The 25,701-nt window shown below is 48.6% G+C and overlaps 1 protein-coding gene across 2 annotated transcripts in view; it reads right to left on the bottom strand.

Annotated features, from left to right (window-relative positions):
* The window catches only part of SEPTIN12 (septin 12), a 134,997-nt gene extending 112,223 nt beyond the window's left edge, over positions 1-22,774 (bottom strand). The window contains exon 1 of one of the 2 annotated variants that reach the window (XM_083152723.1): positions 22,675-22,774. Coding sequence is in view for 1 of the 2 variants with exons in the window: in XM_083152722.1 (XP_083008848.1) it covers positions 21,892-21,946 (55 nt within the window). In the remaining variant the exon portion in view is untranslated. Of the gene's footprint in view, positions 1-21,891; positions 22,217-22,674 lie in introns of those variants that run through there. The other variant, XM_083152722.1, reaches the window with a different exon arrangement.
* Positions 22,775-25,701: the final 2,927 nt, after the last annotated feature.

The raw sequence follows: 25,701 nt of genomic DNA, 5'->3' as shown, positions 1-25,701 counted from the left end.
ATAATGCAGAATTTCCCATTTATGTGTCCCTCGCAGTTGCCTTAAACCAGGCATGTCCAAAAAATCCAAACCTCCAGCTGTTGTTAAACTACAAATCCCATCATGCCTTGCCACAGTTTTGCTATTAGGGAATGCTAAAACTATGGCAAGGCATGCTGGGATTTATAGTTTCACAACAGCTGGACGCCACAGTTTGGCCATGCCTGGTTTAAGGTAACTGCGAGACACATAAATGGGAAATTCGGTATGGTGTAATTATTTCTGTCAGATTAGATGGGGAGTAGCACCAGGTGGGGGAAGGGTCCTGTTAAAGAGCCTGCACCAATAGCAAAGGGACTGCACCCTGTCCCCTCACTAGGAACCAATAGTGGGCACAGAGTTATAATGTACTAGTGGGCCAAGTGCAGCTAGCCATGCGAGAGGATGCGGTACACATATACGGTGTCCGTGTCGACATAGGTCAACATAGTCACCAAAAATATGTGAAAAACTCATGTCGACCTAGGGTACGTCGACCATTCTTAAGGCGCCCATACACTACTGTGATTTGGCCAGATGTGACCCGATTCCGACAGATCAGGGCGATAAATCAGACCGAATTGCATGTGCAGACATCCCATCCGAGCCGATGCACCGTTCTGTGCACATCGATGTGAAGCACTGCTGGCACACACCTATTTGCAGGTCCAGTTTGCAGGGTGGGGAGAGGGCGGCAGAGGCCCTGGCGGCTGGGTGGGCAGTAGAATTTTTAAAAAAAGCCTTTCAAAAGACGGTTCGGCCACTGATTGGCTGAGAGAGCTCTCTCAGCCAATCAGCTCCCCAGGAGTCTTAACATAAATCGCATGTAAAAAATGGCACATCAAGTGAGCCTCCCGGGGAGCTGCCGGGGAAGCTCAAGGGTAATTTGGTCCGACTCATACTTGGGACAGCCAGCCAATCAGCTCCTGTCTGACAATTTTCAAACACAGTCTGTGACATGGCAGGTAGGGGCTGATAGGCTGGCTGTTTATCACTCTCCATTTTATCACCTTTGAAGCTTAGAGAATCTGGCCCTCAGTCCCCTGGATCCTTAGGACAAGCCGGACTAGTATATGGAGGCCTTTACGTGTAGACCTAGTCTCTGTCGACCATTAGTGGTGGACCTGGTGACCGTCGACATACACATTGTCTTTCATCTATACCGTAACCATGCAAACCAATGTGCTAGTCAGTGCACCATACCCTCGGCCCGAGAAACCTCGGTGTATGCTGGTATGCCTGTACGCACAGAGAATTCTGCTGTGGGCTGGCTGCTGGCACTGTAGGGGTTACCGTGGAGATTATGATGGGAGCTGATTATTCTACCCTGCAGCGTTCCTCTACCCAGCATCAGGTTACACCTGGATATTACCTGCACGGCCCCTCACAGCCACCCCCCTCCCAACACTGCTATGCTCAGTGCCTGAGTAAAAGCCATCACTGCTGCACTGTCCTATCCTCTATACAGGACATATCTGTAATGTGCCAGGGCACGACTTCTCTAACGCTGGCCCCTGGGGGCCAATAACAAAGCACATTTTTAAATAGATGTTATGAAGAAATTTTATATACAGTATGCATGTCGTGTAGATCTCCGCTGGGTAACATCAGCTTACCTCATATCACGCAGATGCTTCACTTTTATCGTTTTATTCATCTAGATACATATAAGATCCATTTTGTTATGTTAATTAGGCCACCAGGGTGCGCAGTTCTGCTCAAGAATAAACACAGAGGTGCTACTTTATCTAAGGACAAGCGGGTGTTTTCTCCAGCAATGAGGCCACGCCTGAATAGAGAAGACATCAGTATGGGTATGACTCATGTAGACTGGACGTGAGTGCGGCCATTTTGGCCACACCCACCGGCCATGCATGCTTTACAATAGTGCGTGCTTTCCACTGTGTGTTGGTCTCAATGAGCCTCATTCAGAGGTGGACGCAGTGGTGATGTCGTACTCAATTGACTGATGTTGTAATGTAGGGTACACACCACGACGACCCGCTCACGATGCACATTGTGAGCGGGTCGTCAGTGTTTCTTCAGACCCGCTCACGATGATGCGGGCGGGGCACGACCCGCTCACGATGTGCACCGTGAGTGGGTCCGATCCAATGGCGACCCGCACCCGGCAGTATGGTCGTTATTCAGATCCTACCTGCAGCAGGTAGGATCTGAATAACGACCGACCGACCCACGGGACCGCGCATCAGATCGGTATCGGTCCACACCAGGACAGAAAAGGGCCCAATCACCACACAATCTACATCCAATTGGTCCGAATTGGATCTAGATTGAGGGGGTCGGGCCCTAGTTGTCCTGGTGTGTACCAGGCATAAGTCTCCACATGCGTAAGAGTGTTACTGCTCATAGGCACAGTACAGATTGGGACGCTGGGACACAACAGGGGTGTTGCTAAGCAGATGTAGGCGTATCAAGGAAAGCGGTCATTGTCAGAGAAACTGTACCTATCATAAGACTGGTGTAAGGGTCAATGGCGCGACCAATGGTGGCGTCGAAAGACTCTACTGGATGGGATAGGTCCTATACAGTACATGATGGTCCTCAGACCGATTTATGGAGTTGTCAAGATAACCATATATTTATATGAAGCCGCTTAGATGTAACTTACAAACCAAGAGGTTGTATGGGGACATTTATGAAAATCAGCGCACAGGGAAAGCTAGTGCCGTCTATTTATTTATTTTCTAAACTGCACAAAAAATCCCAGAATGGAATCACATGGGTTGCCGGGGACAACCCCACTCTTTTCTGAACATGGGTTTACGCAAATGTCATTCAAAGTGTTTATGTTCCTACGGCTACGTCCAAACAGATGTTTCTCCCCTGCGTGTTGGCCGCCTTGGTGCGTTACCAAGTACCAAAGCTTTATCCAAATCTCCCCAGATTAGACGTGTTAAAGTCAAGTTTTGTGGCCGAATTACAAGAGATTAGCAGCCGTTCCAGCTCCAGCGCTGATCGCATAACGGTGTTTGTACATTGGATGACACTAATTACAAAATAAATGAGGAGCTTAAGAGCTGGCAAGTGGGGAAATGGAATACGAAGGTACATGACCACAGCGCTTCTAGATCACGTTTCATATGTGTCACTGACTCCACAGCAGCACACTGATTATCAGCATTTCTTTACCAGTATTCAGCAAGCTGTTTGTGATGTTTTGTCTGTCTGATAGTTTGTTATTTTGTTTGCAGCATTTTATAGGTCTTTACGCGAGACTTCCAACACGTCATCTTTTATGGCACCTGGAAATGGCCGTATATTTAATACAGGGGGCACGCATGTCGTCACTACAGTACTTTTTGGACAATTCAATCATACAGAGGAACAAAGGAGAGGCCTTATCAGTCACACTTTGCAGACGGCTGACCTTTTGTCTGGCAATTACAATTGCCCATCATTAGAATTCCCTTGAGAAACCTTTATTGGGACAGGGACATTCAACGTTATCCAGAAGATCAACTGAAGCCAGTATTTATGTATGATATATTCAGTAAAATGGTTTTTAACTGTGATTGCTGTAAAATGTATACAAAATGGCCGCCATCCGCCATCTTTTGCCTGTGATATTGGATTTCTATTTTGTTAAGGAGGCGTACAACTGACCTCGCTGAGAAGATCTCGGTGCTTTGTATTTGACATACTTTTAGACCTGGCTTGCTAATGGGTTTATAGCCTCAACGTTTAAAGATAGCCATCATGTGATAGGAACCATATCCAGCCTCCATTTTGAGGTCAACTGTCCCGTAAAACCCAACAACGACACCTCAAGGGAGATGTACTAAAGATTGGAGAGAGATAAAATGGAGACGGCTACCATTAATCTAGTGCAGCCTATAAAATGACCGTTGCAGACTGGTTGCTACTGGCAACTCCCCGACTTTATCTCTCTCCAGGGTTCAATTCATCTCCCCCTTAGAGAGAAACTTTACCTCAGATTTAGGACAAAAGCTAGTCCCACAAGCTGGAATCAAGCTTCTAACATTGTAGGGAGTACTTTAGCAAAGCAAGACAAGGAGGAGATACAGAGATCCTCCCGCAGCCTCAGAAGTGAGTACTGACATCCTCGAGTATTGTGGAGACTCAGGAGGATACTTCCTTACACTTATTTATAAAGATGGCTCAGCAGGACTCTAAATGGCCACGCCGGCAGTCTTTCATCTGTGGCTAGATGAGCCGTAACCTCATCTTTTTCTCTTCGTTCCTCAGGAAAAAAAAAATACACGACCTTAGAAATGTAAATACCACATGGCAATTCCGGGGTTTAGATTTACTAAAGCTTCTTAAAGTCAGATTCCAGCTATCATTTCACGGTACTTGTTTCCTAGCACGGCCACAATCTTCTTGATCGTGTGCCTTAACTTTAAGGCACACGATGCCCACGATGGACCCGATTTTCTTTCAAATCAGGTCCATTTTACCGGCAAATGGAAAATCGGGTCCATCGCGTCGGTCGTGTGCCTTTAATAAGGCACACGACGCGACCGACGCGATGGACCCGATTCTCCATAGGCTTCAATGTTAAAAATATTTTAACATTGAAGCCTATGGAGAAATCGCGTCCATCGGTCCATCGCGTCGGTCGCGTCGTGTGCCTTAACATGGCACACGACGCGACCGACGCGATGGACCCGATTTCTCCATAGGCTTCAATGTTAATATATTTTTAACATTGAAATCGCGTCGGTCGCGTCGGTCTTGTGCCATTATAATGGCACAAGATAAGATGGACTTGATTAAGTCCATCTTCACATAGTAATCAATGGGAAAGGGGCCAATATGGGCCATTTCTCATTGTATATGCCCCCGTCATGCCCCCACATTGTAAACGCCACCCCACTATTGACGCCAACCCGAAGCGTGGCGAGCGCAGCGAGCCCGCGAGGGGCGGCGGTGCGCGTCCTCCGACCTTTTCATACCCCTACTATCCACGTCGGCGTGGAGTTGAGAATAGAATAGTGTGGCGAGCGCAGCGAGCCACCGAGCCCGAAGCGTGGCGAGCGCAGCGAGCCCCGCGATGGGACGTGGATACCTTCACAGGTATCCGCGTCCCCTCGCGGGCTTCACAGGTATCCGCGTCCCCTCGCGGGGCTCGCTGCGCTCGCCACGCTTCGCGCTCGCCACACTATTCTATTCTCAACTCCACGCCGACGTGGATAGTAGGGGTATGAAAAGGTCGGAGGACGCGCACCGCCGCCCCTCGCGGGCTCGCTGTGCTCGCCACGCTTCGGGTTAGCGTCAATCGTGGGGTGGCGTTACCAATGAGGGGCCATTTCAACCATCAGGGGTGCTGAAATTGGGGTCTGGGGGCTATTTTACATTGAATCCTATGTAAAATCGGGTCCCACGGACCATTTTACATTGGATCCAATGTAAAAATCGGATCGCATCGGTCGCATCGCATGCGACCAAATCGCATGCGATGCGACCGACGCGATTTTTCCGACACGACCATCCCGATGCTAATCGGTGTGGCCGTGCTAGGAAACAAGTACCCATTTCACTGTTGCATGCTCGAAAATGAAAAGACAGATCTGATAGGTTGCCACGGGTAACACCAGCATTTTTCCTTTGGAACCTTTAATATATGGGTGTGATTAAAACTGTTCGATGGTTCGGTTTTTGCGAATGGATCTGCAAATGCAAAGGGCGGCTTGTCTTTCTTACTGATGTGAACGGTCACTTTTCAGGCAGAAAGGATGGACCATTAGCCATGTAACAAGCTACTAATGTTCTGGTTCTCTTAACCGAGACGTGAAGGTTATAACCACTGTAAATACAATATACCTAGATCATTTCTGCCCAATGCCATAACAATCTGTAGATATAATTTTTTTTTTTAATAATATGAAAAATCCAGCTGCATTGCCATTTAGAAGCAACTTTTTGTATGATTCTTCTTATAACATTATGATTGGCTGCTACAACAGGTGATAAGTAAGAAGTGTTGAAGACAACTACAAGGCAGGGACAGTGGTCAATGGACAGCAGAGTGAAAGGGAGTGTGGAGCAGGGAGACGGGCGATGCTGCAGAATCGGGAGCAGGGAGACGGCGATGCTGAAGAATCGGGAGCAGGGAGACGGGCGATGCTGCAGAATCGGGAGCAGGGAGACGGGCGATGCTGCAGAATCTGGAGCAGGGAGACGGGCGATGCTGCAGAATGGGGAGCAGGGAGACGGGCGATGCTGCAGAATCGGGAGCAGGGAGACGGGCGATGCTGCAGAATCGGGAGCAGGGAGACGGGCGATGCTGCAGAATCGGGAGCAGGGAGACGGACGATGCTGCAGAATCGGGAGCAGGGAGACGGGCGATGCTGCAGAATCGGGAGCCGGGAGACGGGCGATGCTGCAGAATCGGGAGCAGGGAGACGGGCGATGCTGCAGAATCGGGAGTCGGGAGACGGGCGATGCTGCAGAATCGGGAGTCGGGAGACGGGCGATGCTGCAGAATCGGGAGCAGGGAGACGGGCGATGCTGCAGAATCGGGAGCAGGGAGACGGGCGATGCTGCAGAATCGGGAGCAGGGAGACGGGCGATGCTGCAGAATCGGGAGCAGGGAGACGGGCGATGCTGCAGAATCGGGCGCAGGGAGACGGACGATGCTGCAGAATCGTGAGCAGGGAGACAGGCGATGCTGCAGAATCGGGAGCAGGGAGACGGACGATGCTGCAGAATCGTGAGCAGGGAGACGGGCGATGCTGCAGAATCGGGAGCAGGGAGACGGGCGATGCTGCAGAATCGGGAGCAGGGAGAAGACGATGCTGAAGAATCGGGAGCAGGGAGACGGGCGATGCTGCAGAATCGGGAGCAGGGAGACGGGAGATGCTGCAGAATCGGGAGCAGGGAGACGGGAGATGCTGCAGAAGGGGCGATGTCATTGAATTGCAAGAGATAGACAACAGAGATTTGCCCTTAGAGCTTGCAGTCTCTGTTGTGAGATTCCCGCTACAGAATCACATCTGTCATCAGTTAGAGGAACAGTGTGACTTGGAACTTGCTAATTAGTTCTGATGCCTCTTAATACCTCCCATCAAGTCGGATGGCCAAACAAGGACGTTATATAAGACCAGAGCTAAGAGACACACTCGGCTGGAGGACCTCTGACATGATGTAACATGAAACACAACTAACACATTTACAGACCCCCAGAAAGCTGTAACAGAGAGAGTGTGGGGTTAACGAGCCAACAATATATGTCAAGCAGTCAATGCCTCACCCCACAGGGATCCACATAAATCACCCCAAACCAGGAACACCCTGGGTGGCTGCCCCACCGCTTCCTGTCATGGCGATGCCCCTCGTCAGTGCTCCAGCACCTGTTCGGTTGGTGGCAGAGCGCCACAAGGGTGAGCGCAGCTTTTAAGTCCGGAGAAGTGGTCTCTTGGACGTACATTACAAAAATACCAAGCATTTAAAATCCCACTTCAGACAGTAAGACGCATGATGACCACATCTGCTATGACGGAGAGGAAAAATACATTGTCGCGGCCAAAAGGCTGCGAGCCCCACAAATATAATAAGCAGAGCGGGGTTATTTATGCTGGCGAGAGACGGAGATGACGGTTGTATGTGTACGGTGATTGTCTGACCTCACCTGACATCTGGGAAACCCTTGTAAATGACACAAATATGATACTCCGGTATAGAATATAATCATTTTATGTCATAGCCGGAATGTATCCGAATGGTTGTAAAATGTTTATAACCCTAGGGGCAGATTTAACAACGAGTGATATTCTTGTTATCACTCGTTACGAATGATTAATGATCCTCCAGCCAATTAGCTCCTGCCGTGTAGTTTAAAAAAATAAAAAGAAGAAGGAGCTGAAGCACCAATTATCATTCGCAAGGAGTATTGTACATTATTGAATCGGCCCCTTCATTTATTAATGTGGACGGTGCCCACGGCTAATTAGTTGCTGGTGCAATTAACCCATTGAGTGCCAAGTGGATGTATCAAAACAGGGGTGGAAATTGGCAAGCATACATTTTTATTAATGACCTCTAATTACCGTATATAGGAAATATCATCTTTTTTTTTTTTTTTTTTTTTTTTTTTTACTACACATCTTTTATTTGAATTTATATAACAAATGTGAGCGACGCTGGGATTTTTAGCGGATCTTTTGAACACCTCTCACAGAGATATTGGCACTCAAAAAGGTTAGGATGTCTCTAGGAGCCTAGCGGGTCCCCCTAATATGCACAGGTGTGCCACCAAATACTCTGCCCCTCTCATGTATGTAATACAGGTAACTGAGGAGTCAGGGAGGGAGATAAGTATCTTGCAATTAACAGTCTAAAGAAGACAACAGAAGGTAATGGTGCATGATTAATTATCCACTTTAACCCTGGTCACTTGCATTCTAAAACTCATTAGAGTCTGCATAAAACATTGTTCTCACAGTAGGGGGGGTGAGGTTTAGGAATCCCTTACAAGGGATCATTCCGGCTGCCCTGTAAATCCTGGTCAGGGACGGACCCCGGGGCTGTTTCCTGCCCTCTATTTCATCAATGACTTGTGCCAGAGATCCACGCAGATCTCCATTCACAGTCAGTCATTCTGATCACATTGCCGTCTCTGGTAACAAGTCCCCCTATCTCCAGTGACCACACACACCCAAAAAGGGGTGGATGTACAGTATGAAGCCTTGGAAAGAGAACACACCCCCTGGCATGCTGCCAAAGGGAAGAGAAATCCTGTGACATCAAGCGCCCGCCCCGAGCAAGCATCGGCCCGCCTGCGTTTCCAGGGTCCGCCCCCACCAGATCAAACGGCTTGGCGAGTGTGAAACTCGCCAAGCCGTTTGCTCCCGTGTTTGCACAGGGGCTTTGAATCGCTCCCGCCCCCCCTCCCCCTGTCAGAGTACCGGCAGTTGGGATTCCAATGTAGGTATACTGCCCGGCATATCACGGCCCACATGTGGGGCAGTACAGACCACCAAGCTGTCTGGGTCCGGCCAGTTGGGATCCCAACGTCGGGATAATGACTGTCGGACCCCTAAACCACACCCTAGACCACCAAAGTCATGTAAATAATACCAGTCTCAAGTATAGTCAGACATACAGTATACGCTGCCCACTTTGTATCGTTATTCATCGACCGTATATCTGGCCTGGATCCATCCAATTTCACCAACACAGAGATCCAAAAGTGGAAGCGGATCTGGGGACTGTATTCCCATATAAAGTACCATAAATGAGCAGAAATATAAACAGGAAGTAAATACCAATCACAGTTACCCGCTGTTATCAGGTGTCGGGGTCCGTGGTAAAGCAACGTCTATACTGCATGGATAGGAAACGGTTTTCTTATTGGCGCGATGGTACAGAACAGTCTGATGGATGAGGGTCGGGAGGGAACCGGTTAAATTGTGCAGCTTTTTTTTTTTTGTCCAACATTCCTCTTATGAATTGAGCGTGAAAAAGTGAGAATGGAAAAGTCCCTGGCTGCGCCCTAATCAATTCAGTATCACCACAGCCATAAACCGCCCTATTAGGGATGAGACAAGTAAGATCTTGTGGTGGAGGGAACAAGTGCCTGGCTGACTATTCTCTCTCAGCAATGCGCAGCCAAGCGGACTCTAGTGTCATTTACCTGGAATTCACCTACTCCTACACCCCATGTTACCTGGGTGGGAAATGTACTCCTTTCTCTTTTTAATCACCCCTTTAGGGTATATATTAATAGGCGAACACAGAGCCAACTTGTCGCGCTCTGCATACACCAGCAAGTAACCCACGGAGAAATGACAGTGCGCCTCTCGCTGATCACCAATATGGGGTGGCAATATATGGGCTTCAATAAAGATTTGTTGGCAAAGCAAAAAAGGGTACTTGTTTCCTATCTGGGCGCCCAGGTTTTCAACGTACGGCACCGTAATGAAATCGTATCGCATCGCATCGGATTCGGTACTCGATGATGTACGATGGCATACGATGCTATCCGATCCAATCCGATTTCATTTTAAATCGGATCGCATCGCATGCGGTGACGCGATCAACCCCGATTTTTACATTGGAATCAATGTTAAATGGTCCCTGAGACCCGATTTTACATTGATTTCAATGTAATAACCCCGCAAACCCACGATTTGTATAGGAAACCCCCCCCTGATGGTTTAAAATGCGCCTCCATTGTTAACGCCACCCCAGTATTGACGTCAACCCGAAGCGTGGCGAGCGCAGCGAGCCCCGCGAGGGGCGGCGGTACGCGTCCTCCGACTTTTTCATACCCCCACTATCCACGTCGGCGTGGAGTTGAGAATAGAATAGTGTGGCGAGCGCAGCGAGCCACCGAGCCCGAAGCGTGGCGAGCGCAGCGAGCCCCGCGAGGGGATGCGGATACCTGTGAAGCCCGCGAGGGGACACGGATACCTGTAAAGCCCGCGAGGGGACACGGATACCTGTGAAGTATCCGCGTCCCCTCGCCACGCTTCGGGCTCGGTGGCTCGCTGCGCTCGCCACACTATTCTATTCTCAACTCCACGCCGACGTGGATAGTGGGGGTATGAAAAAGTCGGAGGACGCGTACCGCCGCCCCTCGCGGGGCTCGCTGCGCTCGCCACGCTTCGGGTTGACGTCAATACTGAGGTGGCGTTAACAATGGAGGCGCATTTTAAACCATCAGGGGGGGTTTCCTATATATCCTATGGGCCAACCATAAAAGCGGGAACGAAATCGGATCGCATCGCATCGCATCGTTCAATATCGTGTATGTGCATTTGTGGTATCCGATGCGATGCGATCCGATTTTTATACGGAGAATAGCATGGTGCGCAATTAACGTAGCGGGCGCCCAGATAGGAAACAAGTACCCAAAAAAGCTCACAACTGGGGAAAAACCATGTTGCACAGTAGGTGGGTCTGATGTAACTTGCGCAGCGAAAGTTAGATTTAGGTGGATCCTGAGCAGGTATCAGAGCAGAGCGCTCAGGGGATCCTGAGAAGGTATCAGTACAGAGAGCACGTGGGATCCTGAGAAGGTATCAGAGCAGAGAGCACGAGGAATTCTGAGCAGGTATCAGAGAAGAGAGCACAGGGATCCTGAGCAGGTATCAGAACAGAGAGCACAGGGATCCTGAGAAGGTATCAGAGCAGAGAGCACAAGGAATCCTGAGCAGGTATCAGAGAAGAGAGCACAGGGATCCTGAGCAGGTATCAGAGCAGAGAGCACGTGGGATCCTGAGCAGGTATCAGAGCAGAGAGCACGGGGGATCCTGAGCAGGTATCAGAGAAGAGAGCACGGGGGATCCTGAGCAGGTATCAGAACAGAGAGCACGGGGGATCCTGAGCAGGTATCAGAACAGAGAGCACGTGGGATCCTGAGCAGGTATCAGAACAGAGAGCACGTGGGATCCTGAGCAGGTATCAGAACAGAGAGCACAGGGATCCGGAGCAGGTATCAGAGCAGAGAGCACGAGGAATCCTGAGCATATATCAGAGAAGAGAGCACGGGGGATCCTGAGCAGGTCTCAGAGCAGAGAGCATGGGAGAGCATGGGGGATCCTGAGCAGGAATCAGAGCAGAGAGCATGGGACCCCGGGCAGGTGTCAGAACAGAGACCAAGGGGACCCTGATGAGATGAGAACTGATAAAGGCAGGGATCTGTCTGGGGTGTCAGGGGGTTGCACAGGGACTCAGCATTCTAAATGTAACCCGGACTGTGACACTGTATGAGGGTAACAAGTACTCGCCCAGAGAGCTCATATTACAGACAAGTCATATTTCATGATGCAGCCCCCCCCCCCCCCCCCCCAGGCTCTGAGCACTGACAGGTATAGCTCACAGCGATGAAGATACATGATAGATGATAGGGGCTGCTACATCTGTAAAGGAAATCCAGCTATGTAAAATATGACAATTTTAACTGTTTTATTGACTGAGAAATACGGCACCTGAGAGGGAAACCGCTTAGAGGATTTAACTGCTTTTATCTGTTTCATTTATGGTTTCCTTTGACACAGACAGTTACATCATCCTGGCAGTCAATACTCCGCACGTATCGCCTTACAGCAGGTAGCACGGAAGGTACTCCCACCGCTGCCTGTACCACCGGTCCTGAAACAACATTACCTGGAGGTTTCCAGGGTTATCAACAGAAGTGAATATATTAGCTACTTACAGAATGAATGTAATTTTACTAGAGAAAGGGGGAAAACATGACGCTCAGCAAACAATATGGAAGCTGACAGAAAGAAAAGGATTTGTTTTTTGATGTAGTAAAGTGCTGGGGGGGACATTATATTTCTTGCCACATCAAACACAAGCCACGTATTGTCCGGCCGGGATGAAAGGGCTCCCACGCTTTTGTCCCAACCACGCCCCTGTCAGAGATCACCCCCTTTCATCTTTTGCCCTCTGTTGATGTGAATGATTAGAAATTCTGTCCCGTCAGATGGTTATCAACCACTGTACTCCCGGACAACGGACCATAGACGTCTCCGGACACCGGAAAGAACAGACCGCATGGACCAGAGGATTAACCCATCACCCAAAGGGCACCAGGGTCCTCTAGCATACTGTTTGTAAAACAAGAGGTGCCGGTACATCTATCATTTTTTGCATGCAGGGTGAATACCAGCTACTTTTACATGCATCCTGTGAATTCTGCAAAAATGAAACCATCTGGCACAGCAAGCGTTAATGAGTGTGGCACAATACGGCGACATTACATCGACACGTCCAACGTCTACATTGCGTCAGCTGTCAGCACAGCTTTTTTAGGTGATTGTGGCCCTAACCGCAGCCTTACCCAAGCTCTGAAAACTACTGTTGACATTATAGCCATGCCGACACTAGGAATGTCAACATTTTGTCCATGTCGACATTTAGACCAAATCGACATTCTGAAGGTCAACAATCTAATGTGCCTACTTATCAATTAATATTTGTGGGATATACACGAACCACACCTGATTTCAGGGAGTATTAATTTCCCCCCGAATATTTGTACTGTAGGTTTCTATGGGGTAGAAGTATGAAGCAGTGATAAGGGAGGAGAAGTCATAAAGTGCCTGGTACTTTATCACCGGCCAATTAGCTCCTAACTGTCCCCTTTTAAACCCAGCCTGGAGCTGATTGGCCGATGATAAAGTACCAGGCACTTTATCACTTCTCCTCCCTTATCACCGCTTCATACATCTACCCCCTATCTGCCAAGCTTAGCTTAGCCACAGTAGCTAACGCCATATTTAGATTGTAGCCTATAGGCTACCTACTGCAATTATTTACTAGGACAGGGGGATGCAGTTAGGTTCCCGGCGGTTGGGATCCCGGCGTTCAGAATCCCGACCGCCGAAATGCCGACACATTCTCCCTCCGTGGGTGTCCACGACACCCCTGGAGGGAGAATAAATTAGTGTGCCGAGCGTAGCGAGGCACCAGGCCCGCTGCGTGTCGAGCGCAGCGAGCCCGCAAGGGGGGGCGATCCACGTCCCCCCCTTGTCGGCATTTCAGCTGTCGGGATTCCGGCGTCGGGATTCTGAACGCCGGGATCCCGACCGCCGGGATTCAATACTGAATCCGGACAGGGTTCTGTAGGATCCCTCTCCAGCAACTTGGATTGCATGGTGAGCGGATGCATCCATAGCCGACATATATACTATATATGATTCAGCAGCACCGGGGTAACCCTCTCCTACAAACACGAGTGAAGGGTCAGATGTAGCAGCTGTCCTCTGACCACAATTTACCCTCATCATCAGCCAGACGATGAGTGACGAGCCGCACAACTACAGACACACAGGGAATGATCCTCACACAGACAGAAACCCCAGGTCACAGCTGTAACCCCCACCTCACTGTCTGCCTGACGACTAGAGGCCCCCATACAACAGTACAACTTCTCCAAGGCTTGCACGCAATTTCCCTTAAACTCGGCAGCTTCGATGTATCGTATGCCATCCCAGTCACGGCTCAGATAAATCTTTATGGCTGCCATGGCGATCCCCGCTTTCAAATGTGCACGGGACCGCGGAATCGGGGGTTAAACACATACGATATGACACTTTCCACCCGATTTCTTGGCCCGATGTGTAGGAATCAGGTGAAAAGGGTTCAAATCGCACTAGTGTATGGCCAGCTTTACAGCGGCAGAGATTTTGTTGCCTGCAAAGTGTATATATAATAAAAGGCATCTGAAGTGGGGTAAAGTTTGGCAGTAGTTTCCGTTTGCCACTAAAAGCCACCCCTTGTGCTTCTCCGGCAGACAAAGCAGAGAGAGGGAAGGGGGATGTGTGCAAACATGACACATACAGCTACAAGGTACATGAGAAACACCCAAAGTCACAGATTTCTCTCCAGGCCGAGTGGGTCTGTCAGTCATGTGACCACAGGTAGCCCTGATTTAAGGTGTAACCGGCTACTTACAGCCGATATTGTGTCACCGAACAAATTCCAACCTAAGGTAGAGGTGCACAGCACACTCACATACTCCCCGGGAATGGCCGGGAGACCCTGGAATTTCAGGCTGTTCTCCTGGGTCCCCAGCAAAGCGGATAATGCCGATATAATGAGTTTTGCTGCAAATCCCATCATTCTGGCACTGCTCCCAGCTGTGCAATACTGCTAGTGACGTGTACCGCATCACCATACAAGACGCATCTCAGTGACATCACAGGGCCCTATAGAAGTAAAAGCAGCTCTGTCATCATTACAGGACCCTATAGTAACAGCAACACTGTAAACATACAGAAGGTGTGTCAGTAACATAACAGGGCCCTGGAGAAATAATAGGTGCACTGTCACATACAGGATGACATCACAGGACCCAAGAAGTAACAGCAGCTCTGTCATCAGTACAGGATGCATCTCAGTGACATCACAGGACCCTATAGTAACAGCAGCACTGTCCCCATACAGGAGGTGTGTCAGTGATATAACAGTGTTCTGGAGAAATATTAGGTGCACTGTCACATACAGAATGACATCACAGGACCCAAGAAGTAACAGCAGCTCTGTCACCAGTACAGGATGCATCTCAGTGACATCACAGGACCCTATAGTAACAGCAGCACTGTACCCATACAGGAGGTGTGTCAGTGACATAACAGGGCATAAGCATTGTCACCATACAGGATATCAGGGGCATCACAGGGCCCTGGAGAAATAATAGGTACACTGTCACATACAGGATGCATCTCAGTGACATCACAAGGCCCTAGAGAAGTAACAGCAGCACTGTCACCACTACAGGACATGTCTCACTGACATCACAGGGCCATATAGAAGTAACAGCAGCACTGTCACCAGTACAGGACATGTCTCGGTGACATCACAGGGCCCTAGAGAAGTAACAGCAGCACTGTCACCAGTACAGGACATGTCTCAGTGACATCACAGGGCCCTAGAGAAGTAACAGCAGCACTGTCACCAGTACAGTACATGTCCCAGTGACATCACAGGGCCCTAGAGAAGTAACAGCAGCACTGTCACCAGTACAGGACATGTCTCAGTGACATCACAGGGCCCTAGAGAAGTAACAGCAGCACTGTCACCACTACAGGACATGTCTCAGTGACATCACAGGGCCCTAGAGAAGTAACAGCAGCACTGTCACCAGTACAGGACATGTCTCAGTGACATCACAGGGCCCTAGAGAAGTAACAGCAGCACTGTCACCAGTACAGGACATGTCTCAGTGACATCACAGGGCCCTAGAGAAGTAACAGCAGCACTGTCACCAGTACAGGACATGTCTCAGTGACATCACAGGGCCCTAGAGAAGTAACAGCAGCACTGTCACCACTACAGGACATGTCTCAGTGACATCACAGGGCCCTAGAGAAGTAACAGCAGCACTGTCACCAGTACAGGACATGTCTCAGTGACATCACAGGGCCCTAGAGAAGTAACAGCAGCACTGTCACCACTACAGGACATGTCTCAGTGACATCACAGGGCCCTAGAGAAGAAACAGCAGGACTGTCACCAGTACAGGACATGTCTCAGTGACATCACAGGGCCCTAGAGAAGTAACAGCAGCACTGTCACCAGTACAGGACATGTCTCAGTGACATCACAGGGCCCTAGAGAAGTAACAGCAGCACTGTCACCAGTACAGGACATGTCTCAGTGACATCACAGGGCCCTAGAGAAGTAACAGCAGCACTGTCACCAGTACAGGACATGTCTCAGTGACATCACAGGGCCCTAGAGAAGTAACAGCAGCACTGTCACCACTACAGGACATGTCTCAGTGACATCACAGGGCCCTAGAGAAGTAACAGCAGCACTGTCACCAGTACAGGACATGTCTCAGTGACATCACAGGGCCCTAGAGAAGTAACAGCAGCACTGTCACCACTACAGGACATGTCTCAGTGACATCACAGGGCCCTAGAGAAGAAACAGCAGCACTGTCACCAGTACAGGACATGTCTCAGTGACATCACAGGGCCCTAGAGAAGTAAAAGCAGCACTGTCACCAGTATAGAGCACATCTCAGGGTGGAGAGTGATAAAATACCAACTAATTAGCTCCTGACAGGCTGTGAGATAATAGGGAACATTAATCTAGGACACTCCTCAGAGACACCATGGGATTCCAAGTCTCTAAAAATATTGTCAACAAGATGAGGCCAATGTGCTTTACCCAAGCCAACCAGTCCTGGTGGTTCTTTGCGTGGCTGCTCTGTGCGTGGCTGCTCTGTACGAGGCTGCTCTGTACGCGGCTGCTCTGTACGCGGCTGCTCTGTACGCGGCTGGTTCCTGGCCATGCAGCTGTTTATGTGAATGATAAATATAATTACTTCTAGTACTGATGTAATTCAGACCAAAGGAGATAATTACTAAAAGATTATTGCATCTAGAACAAATGGTACAAAAGCCAGGCCACGGATATTTTCCCAGGATGGAAGGAACAATGTTATACCCCATATACACAGGCCTCAAAGATATGCCTATACAGACACTGATGTTTCCTGGTATGTGGCTATAACACATTACACACATCATACCAGCAGGGTGCGCCTGTGACGGACTGGGTCACCGAATTGGCCCTGTCATTTGTGCACGTGCGCATGTGCGGCGTGTGAAGCCCCCCTCTCTCCTGGACCTCAGCGGTGCACAGAGAGAGCTGACGGACCCGCAAGTCCAGCGGCTCTCTCTGTGCGCCAATCGGCAGGTGGGGCCTCCCCCTTGCAAGAAGAAATCGGCCCACCTGACATTTACCAGAAGTGGCAGATGGTCAGTCCGGCCCTGGGGTCCGCACATGTCACCATAGGTATGCTGTGTGCTCGTCTATCCCAATGACAAGTGTTCACGAGCATGTCACTCGCTAACATGTACACACCAGTCCTAGTAACCAAACACATCACTCATCTATATGTGTACACATGGATTGGTATAGAAATCCCAACACACAGGGGCAGATTTACTAAGCTCGGTGAAGTGATACAGGGGGGGATGTTCTAACATCCGCACCCCAGCTCCGGCCCCCTTTGCCGCAAAGGACAGCCCCTGCGTTAAGCTGTCAGCGGGTCCCTGCGGCTCTCCCCTCCCTCACTTACCTGGCGCTGCTGCTGCTCTCCTCCTCCCTGCACCCGGAAGGGGATCATAGTGCAGGGAGGAGGAGGTCACAGGTCCGGGCAGCACAGCTCTGTGCTGCCCGGACACAGGTGAGGGGGGGTCCGTGCGGGGTGGCGGTGGGTCGCGTTAGAAACCCATAGTCTTCTATGGGGCATCGCCAGATTTTTCTGGCGATGCCCCCCGTCGCGATAACCTGGCTGGGGATGCTTAGAGCATCCCAAAATGCGGTAAAAACCCAGATAACGGGGTTTTTGCCGCATTTTTAGTTTAAAGAATCTCCCCCAAAGTGTCTGTTTCTTTATCACCGGCCAGTCAGCTCCTACCTGTCATTTTTCAAACCAAGCCTGTAACTTCACAGTTAGGAGCTGATTGGCCGGTGATAAAAAACAGACACTTTATCACTTCACCGAGCTTAATAAATCTGCCCCTGAGTATCTACTAGATTGTAAGCTCCTCCGAGCAGGGCCCTCTTCCCTCCTGTTGTCAAAGCCCTCTTCTCTTCACATGTCACTCACAGCTCTCTCATACTCAAACACTCAGTGACCATCTTCGTCTGCATACTCATCTCCATCATTGGCCTCAAGCCTCTAGTTGTATGTTGATTGAGTCCTCACTACTTATAATTAAGCTGTAATGTGTATTGATCTGTGGCACTCTTTATTTGTACTCTATTTTTGTTATTTATTCAATGTTATGCCAAGTTTTGTCTCCCTGTACTGTTCCTTTGCACGGCGCTGCGAAACACTTGTGGCGCCTTATAAATAAAATTATAATAATAATAATCCTGACCACCAGAAAGACGGTATCCAGGTGGTAAGAAGATCCTGGCCGCATCCTGTACGCATCAGTCCTAATAACAAGGAACTATAAACATGTAACTCACAAACACGTGTATACGGTGATCCTAAACTTTTTTCTTTCTACGGTGATCCTAGTAACACCTACAAACATAGGGGGGTATTCCATCTGGGCAAATGTTTCCGACAATCAGAAAATCGGCACTTCAGTCCAAGTGACGATTTTCTTGCTAAAAATCGCCACAGTCGGAGAACACGTGGATCAGCGAATTACTCGCCAATCCATGTGTTTTAGTCAAAAACTTGCCCGTTTTTGACTATTTTACGTGGCTACAGATTCGACTTTAAGCAAAGTTGAACCTGTATCGGCGGAAAACTGGCCAAAAATAGTCGCGTTGAATAGGGATGTACGGATTGTTCGGCTAGCCAGGACTGGTCTGCATATCAGTGCTGAAATATAGACCACTCTGTGCTAGAAGCACCACAGTAGATAGTGACACATCAGGCAGGGAAGAGGAACTGCACAGGTTTTGAGAGATGCAGGGTGCTAGAATGAACACTCATATATGTAACTGACTAACGTGTAGACTGATCCTAGTAACAAGTAGCTATAAATATTTATCTCACTAACATGTGTACACGTGATCCTAGTAACATGTAACTACAAACATGTAACTCGCTAACATGTGTACACAGTTATCCCAATAACAAGTAACTATAAATATGTAGCTCACTTACGCATGTACACAGTGATTCCAGTAACACGTAACTACAAACATGTAACTCGCTAACATGTGTACACGGTTATATTAATAACAAGTAACTGTACACATGTAACTCACTAACGTGTACACAACGATCCTAGTCACTACATGGTGTCTCTGATCTGTGAGTGCCCTGTGCAGGATGCAGGCGGTCAGCTGCCCACCCCCTGCACCCGCGTCACCGGGCGATTTGCATGGGAACGCCCATGAAAAGCTGGCATTCCCATGGGCTCTGCCCCCCGCCCGCACTGCTAGATGCGAACTGGGCGTCGAACATGTAGTTCGCCATGCCCACTCGCACCCTGCATCTGCACATGCAAATGCACGGGGGACCGAAGAAATTAGAATAACCCCCAATGATCCTAGTAACAAGTAACTATAAATATTTACCTCACTAACACGTGTACACAGTGATCCTAGCAACACGTAACTCACTAACGTGTACACGGTTATCCCAATAACAAGTCATTATAAACATGTAACTCCCTAATATGTGTACACGGTGATCCTAGCAACACGTAACTATAAACATGTAACTCACTAACAGATGTACACGGTTATCCCAATACCAAGTCATTATAAACATGTAACTCCCTAATATGTGTACACGGTGATCCTAGTAACACGTAACTATAAATATATCAACAACTGGCATGCACACGGTGATCCTAGCAACACGTAACTATAAACATGTAACTCACTAACACATGTACACGGTTATCCCAATACCAAGTCATTATAAACATGTAACTCCCTAATATGTGTACACGGTGATCCTAGTAACAAGGAACTATAAATATATCAACAACTGGCATGCACACGGTGATCCTAGCAACAAGTAACTATAAACATGGAACTCACTAACACATGTACACGGTTATCCCAATAACAAGTCATTATAAACATGTAACTCCCTAATATGTGTACTTGGTAATCCTAGTAACAAGTAACTACAAATATATCAACAACTGGCATGCACACGGTGATCCTAGCAACACGTAACTATAAACATGGAACTCACTAACACATGTACACGGTTATCCCAATAACAAGTCATTATAAACATGTAACTCCCTAATATGTGTTCTTGGTAATCCTAGTAACAAGTAACTACAAATATATCAACAACTGGCATGTACACGGTGATCCTAGTAACAAGTACCTGCAAACATGTAACTCACTAACGTGTACACGGTTAGCCTAGTACACTAGTCCCAGTAACAAGTGACGTTAAATATGTCACTCACATATACATCCAAGTTGTAAACATATCACATATGTTAACATGCAAGTGACACATGTATGTCCTACTCGCTTCACACAGCATTAGATAGTATACAAATAAATTCTAACCAACAGTCCCCTACTTGTAGCAGTAATATAATTGTACATTGCCGCACCAGCTCATTATATATGTCCCTGATATTAGTAGGCTGGAGGCTTAGAAGAACAGACACCGGAACATGTCCTTAGTCCATGACCAGTTACCTTCTGACTCCATAATGACTCTGGGTGACAATAGCCGATGCCACCTCCACCCGAGAAGATTCCCCCAGATTAGAAGAGGACACCCCTGCCGTAACATGTTACCCCCGAACCCCGCTAAACCACCCCAACTACTATCACTAGACCATCTTTTTAATCTGACAGCCCAATCCCATGCACTAGCTCTGCAAACACGTATGTAAATGTGGCGCAGCCCAAGACACCCAACGCTATTATCACAACCTATGAGCGGAGGGTGGCAGCATTAGGCTACAGCAATGTCCAATACTAACACAGGTGGCCGAATGGGGTCACTCGCCAACCTGAGTACCCAGGGCCAAGCACGCTGTGGCTGGCAAGATTTGCCTGTATGTGCCCAGCTCTGGCTATTGTCTCATGTAAGTCAGAGGAAGCGGTGTCCCTGTACTGTAGGAAGCCGATATGTAAGGAGAAGATACGGAACGCTCCAGCATTGGGACAGGATAAATAAGGAAGACTGATAAGAGGTCCCGCAGGACGGAAGACCCTCCTCTGGGACAGATAAGTTTATGGATAGGAGAACATGAAATGCATGGAGACAATTCAATAGCAGTGTAAAAGTAATCTGTGCACTGCGCTGCATGTCGTGGCGCACACACTCGTACCGTTGATATATCGATGATGGCGCATGTACAGACACCGCGGCATCTAGCTGGCTGGGCGCCACAGCTGGGAGACGCAGGGTTACGGTAACATTAGACCGTGGAGGAGGGTACATACGAATATGGAGAACAAAATGATGCATTTCCACGCTGCTAATGCCAGCGATGAAGTATATATATATATATATATATATATATAAAATATAATATAGATACTGTAGATAGATAGACTGTAATAAAGATTGTAAAAACTTAGGACGAGGATACTGTATGTACAGTAGGAAGGGGTGCAGATAGAGGACCCCAAAGAATGGACATTAAATTGTCCCATAATACCAGCTCCTACTATACACAGAGCAGAATCAGAAAAAAAGGCTCACAGGCTGCAGGGGAACTACAAGCTTCAGCATGCCCAGCTGGGACTTTTAGTTCTCACAGCAGTCACGAGTCAGAGAGTGCCACAGCAGCTAAATCGGCAGCCGCAGGTATGTACAGTATAACGGTCTTGGGGCATTTGCCACCCAATGCCAGTCATGCAGGAGTTATTATTCTATAGGATGCGCCAGTCGCCCAGTTCAGAGAACCACAGGGGGAGGCTGGCATTTAACAAGCAGACCACAAGCATCTCAGATCTTACCTTCAAAGTCCGAGAGGATCCCCTCCAAGTGGTCGTTGACCGATAAGTGAGACATTCTTGCCCACCTCCCCGAGCACTATGGGTAAGAAGAAAGCCCCCTTTTGCTGTGGGTTCTAAGCGATGGGGGCAAACGAGGCAATGTCCCACATGTGCCGTGTCCAGATGTGACGGAAGGTGATTGACAGGACGCGTTGGGGGTGGGTGCAGGGGAAGGGGGGGTTTATTGAACTTGTCACTAACCCCCCTTAGACAAGGACACGGTATAATAGGGCGCCCCTTGTCCTGAGCTTGGGGAGGACAGGGAACAGACTCCTCACTGCCTGGGTTTACAATCAAGTTGAAACTGAGAGAGTAAAAGGGGAGGTGGAGACCCCTCCCATCCCAGATCAGTTACACATCCAGACTCCCCTCCCCTCAAATACCTTTTAGGAATCCCCATTCTCTCTCTCTCTCTCTCTAGCACTTATTTGATCAGCACATCTGGAAGTTGGGAAGGGTAGAGAGTGGGGAGGGAAGGGGAGGGGGGGATTTTTTTAACCAGATCCTGGGTCTATCCCGTTTAACCCTTTCTCCGCTGCAGCAAAATTGAACCAGCTGTCCTGAATGTATTCCCCAAAGTGATTTTGCTTAGTGTATACAATGGGGGGCTTATGCAAAGGCTGCAGCAGTTCCTTTGGGCTCTGGCTACAACGCAGCAGCGCAGTAAATGTGGTCATCTGTTTATGTTTCCTGTATTTGTGTCACTTATGCCCATGTGTTGTACACTGTTATTACTGTACTCACCGTCACCAGATCCCCTGGTGAGTGGAATAATCAGGAGGGGGTCACGACGCCCCCACTGGACAGATACAGACCGGGGTCCCTGTGTACGCAGCTCAGATCTCTGCAGGATTCAACAAAAACAAGGATCAAAAGCTTTTCTGTTTTTGTTTAGAACATAAATATTTCTTTTATTGTCAGACAGTAATTCTAGGTGGCAACGCCGTAGTTCTGAACAGTGATTTTTATTTTGGGGGGGGGGGGGATGTTGCTATTGGCAACCAATTATTCTGTGCATTATCTTCTAGAAGGCGATAAGTAAATAAGAATTTGATTCTGATTGGTTGCCCATAGCAACATCTCATCTTCAATAGAACTCCCATCTTAGTAAATAACCCGTGTTAATTTTTCAAGAATCCAATTAACCTACTATATTTTTGAAGGAGAGAATGTACAAACTCCACACTTATAACGTAAAACCCAGAATTTAACTAATGACCTTAGTGCTGCGAGGTAGTGTTTTTTGTATTTATTACCAGGTATTTATCTAGCGCACACATATTCCACAGCGCTGTACAGAGACTATTTGAACAATCACATCGGTCCCTGCCCCAGGGGAGTTTACAATCTATATTCCCCACCACATGTACACGCACATACAGACACATTCTAGGGTTAATTTTGTTAGGAGCCAATTCATCTACCTGTATGTTGTTGGATTGTGGGAGGAAACCGGAGAACCCGGAGGAAACCCACACAAGCACGGGGAGAATACACAAACTCCACACAGTTAGGGCCATGGTGGGAATTGAACCTGTGACCTCAGCGCTGTGAGGCAGTAATGCTAATCCTCTGATGCCCACTAACCACTATGCATTATTAAATTAACCTATTAGCATGTTTTAAAGGAGAGGACATATAAACTACACACAGAAGGGCCATATCCAGAAATGTAACCCATGACCTTAATGCTGTGAGTGTGAAGTGGGAATACTAACCACCACACCACCGTTCAGAGCCCAATAACCTGCTAGCATCGTGGGAAGAAAAGAAAGCACCCGGGGGAAACCCACACAAACACAGTGAGAACATGTAAACTCCCAGGAATGGAACTCATGACCTCGGTGATCTGAGGCAGCAATGCTAACCACTAAGCCACAATGCTTGATTTACATGGTCATAAGTTGAGAAAAAAATTATATGGAGCACTGATTGTATTTCTCTCGTGATGACTTAACGTGCAATTAAACCTGACAGGTCACGTGACACGTGAAATGTACATTGTGAATTGGGAACACCAGACTTTGGGCCCCAAATCTCCCATAATCCATTAAACTGCCCAATTACTCCGGCATCTCACCGCTGATTGCTGGCCGTCTATGATGTCATTGGGACCAAACAGCATATTGAATGTTTTTTTGGTACTCGTTTCCTAGCACGGCGCCCGTCGTGGGTGATCGCATACCTTAAGTTAAGGTAACTTAAGGGATACGATGGACGCGACCGACGCGATATTTGCATTTTTTTGCCTTTATTGCCGGCAATGAGAAAATCGTGTTGATGCGACCGACGCGATCAACGCGATATTACATAAGGAGCAATGTTAAATTAGCCAGCTATTACAAAATTGTATTGATCGCATCCAGCGCATGCCATTATAATGGTATGCGATGGGACCGACGCGTCCTACGACCTGTTCATACCCCCACTATCCACGTCGGCGTGTAGTTGACTTTAATATAGTGTGGCGAGCGCAGCGAGCCACCGAGCCCGAAGCGTGGCGAGCGCAGTGAGCCCCACGAGGGGACGCGTAATACCTGTGAAGTAATGCGCGTCCCCTTGCGGAGCTCGCTGCGCTCGCCACACTATATAAAATCAACTCCACGCCGACGTGGATAGTGGAGGTATGAAAAGGTCGGAGGACACATACCGCCGCCCCTCACGGGCTCGCTACGCTCGCCACGCTTCGGGTTGGCGTTGATCGTGGGGTGGCGTTAACAATGGGGGGGCATTTCACCCATGAGGGTGGGAATACAATGAAAATTGGGGTCTGGGGGGCTATTTACATTGGTTCCAATGTAAAAAATCGCGTCGATCGCATCGCATGCGATTTGGTTGCATGCGATGCGATCGACGTGATTTTTTGGGTCCCCATGGATGCAATTAAAATCGCTGGCGCAGTGCTAGGAAACAAGTACCGATTTTTTTTTTTAAAACAAGTATTAAATGGCGCATTTACTGAGCGGAGCGTGTCCTTGGTACACTCGCTATACATGGCAGAGGAAGCCTTGCACAGCGACGGGCACGGACCATTCGGGGAGATGTGGGTAGAAGCTACAGTCAGTGGTCATTTGTGGAACAGCGGAAGTCTGCTTTCCCATGCACTGGTAGGCTGCATACTAATGATAGCGTTTTAGCATACAAAGGATTACTATACACAGTGATATACATAATTAGGGTCATTAATGAAAAGCAAACAGTCAGGCCCCCAGTGCAACGTAGACTATGGTGGTACCTGGAGGGGTGCAAAATATCACATCATCTCATAGCAGCAGGCAGGGGAGGCAAAGGGGCCTAGTAATGCAGCCACAATTCAGATTTAATTTTTGTAGCTGACTGGGCAGTTGGAAAGCCAGTGCTTAGGGGCCCAGAGGGTTGGTAAGCCAGTGCTTAGGGGCCCAGAGGGATGGAAAGCCAACGCTTAGGGCCCAGAGGGATGGAAAGCCAGTGTTTAGGGACCCAGAGGGATGGAAAGCCAGCATTTAGGGGCCCAGAGGGTTGGAAAGCCAGCGCTTATGGGCCCAGAGGGTTGGAAAGCTAGAACTTAGGGGCCCAGAGGGATGGAAAGCTAGCACTTAGGGGCCCAGAGGGTTGGAAAGCCAGCGTTTATGGGCATAGAGGGTTGGAAAGCCAGTGCTTAGGGGCCAGGAGGGTTGAAAAGCCGTTTTTAGGGGCCCGGAGGGTTGGAAAGCTAGCACTTAGGGGCCCAGAGGGATGGAAAGCTAGCACTTAGGGGCCCAGAGGGATGGAAAGCTAGCACTTAGGGGCCCA

This window comes from Crinia signifera, chromosome 7 (assembly GCF_055691185.1).
Source record: "Crinia signifera chromosome 7, ASM5569118v1, whole genome shotgun sequence".
Lineage (NCBI taxonomy): Eukaryota > Metazoa > Chordata > Amphibia > Anura > Myobatrachidae > Crinia > Crinia signifera.
Note: the sequence above shows the minus strand (reverse complement) of the source record. Positions and strands in the feature narration are given on the sequence as shown.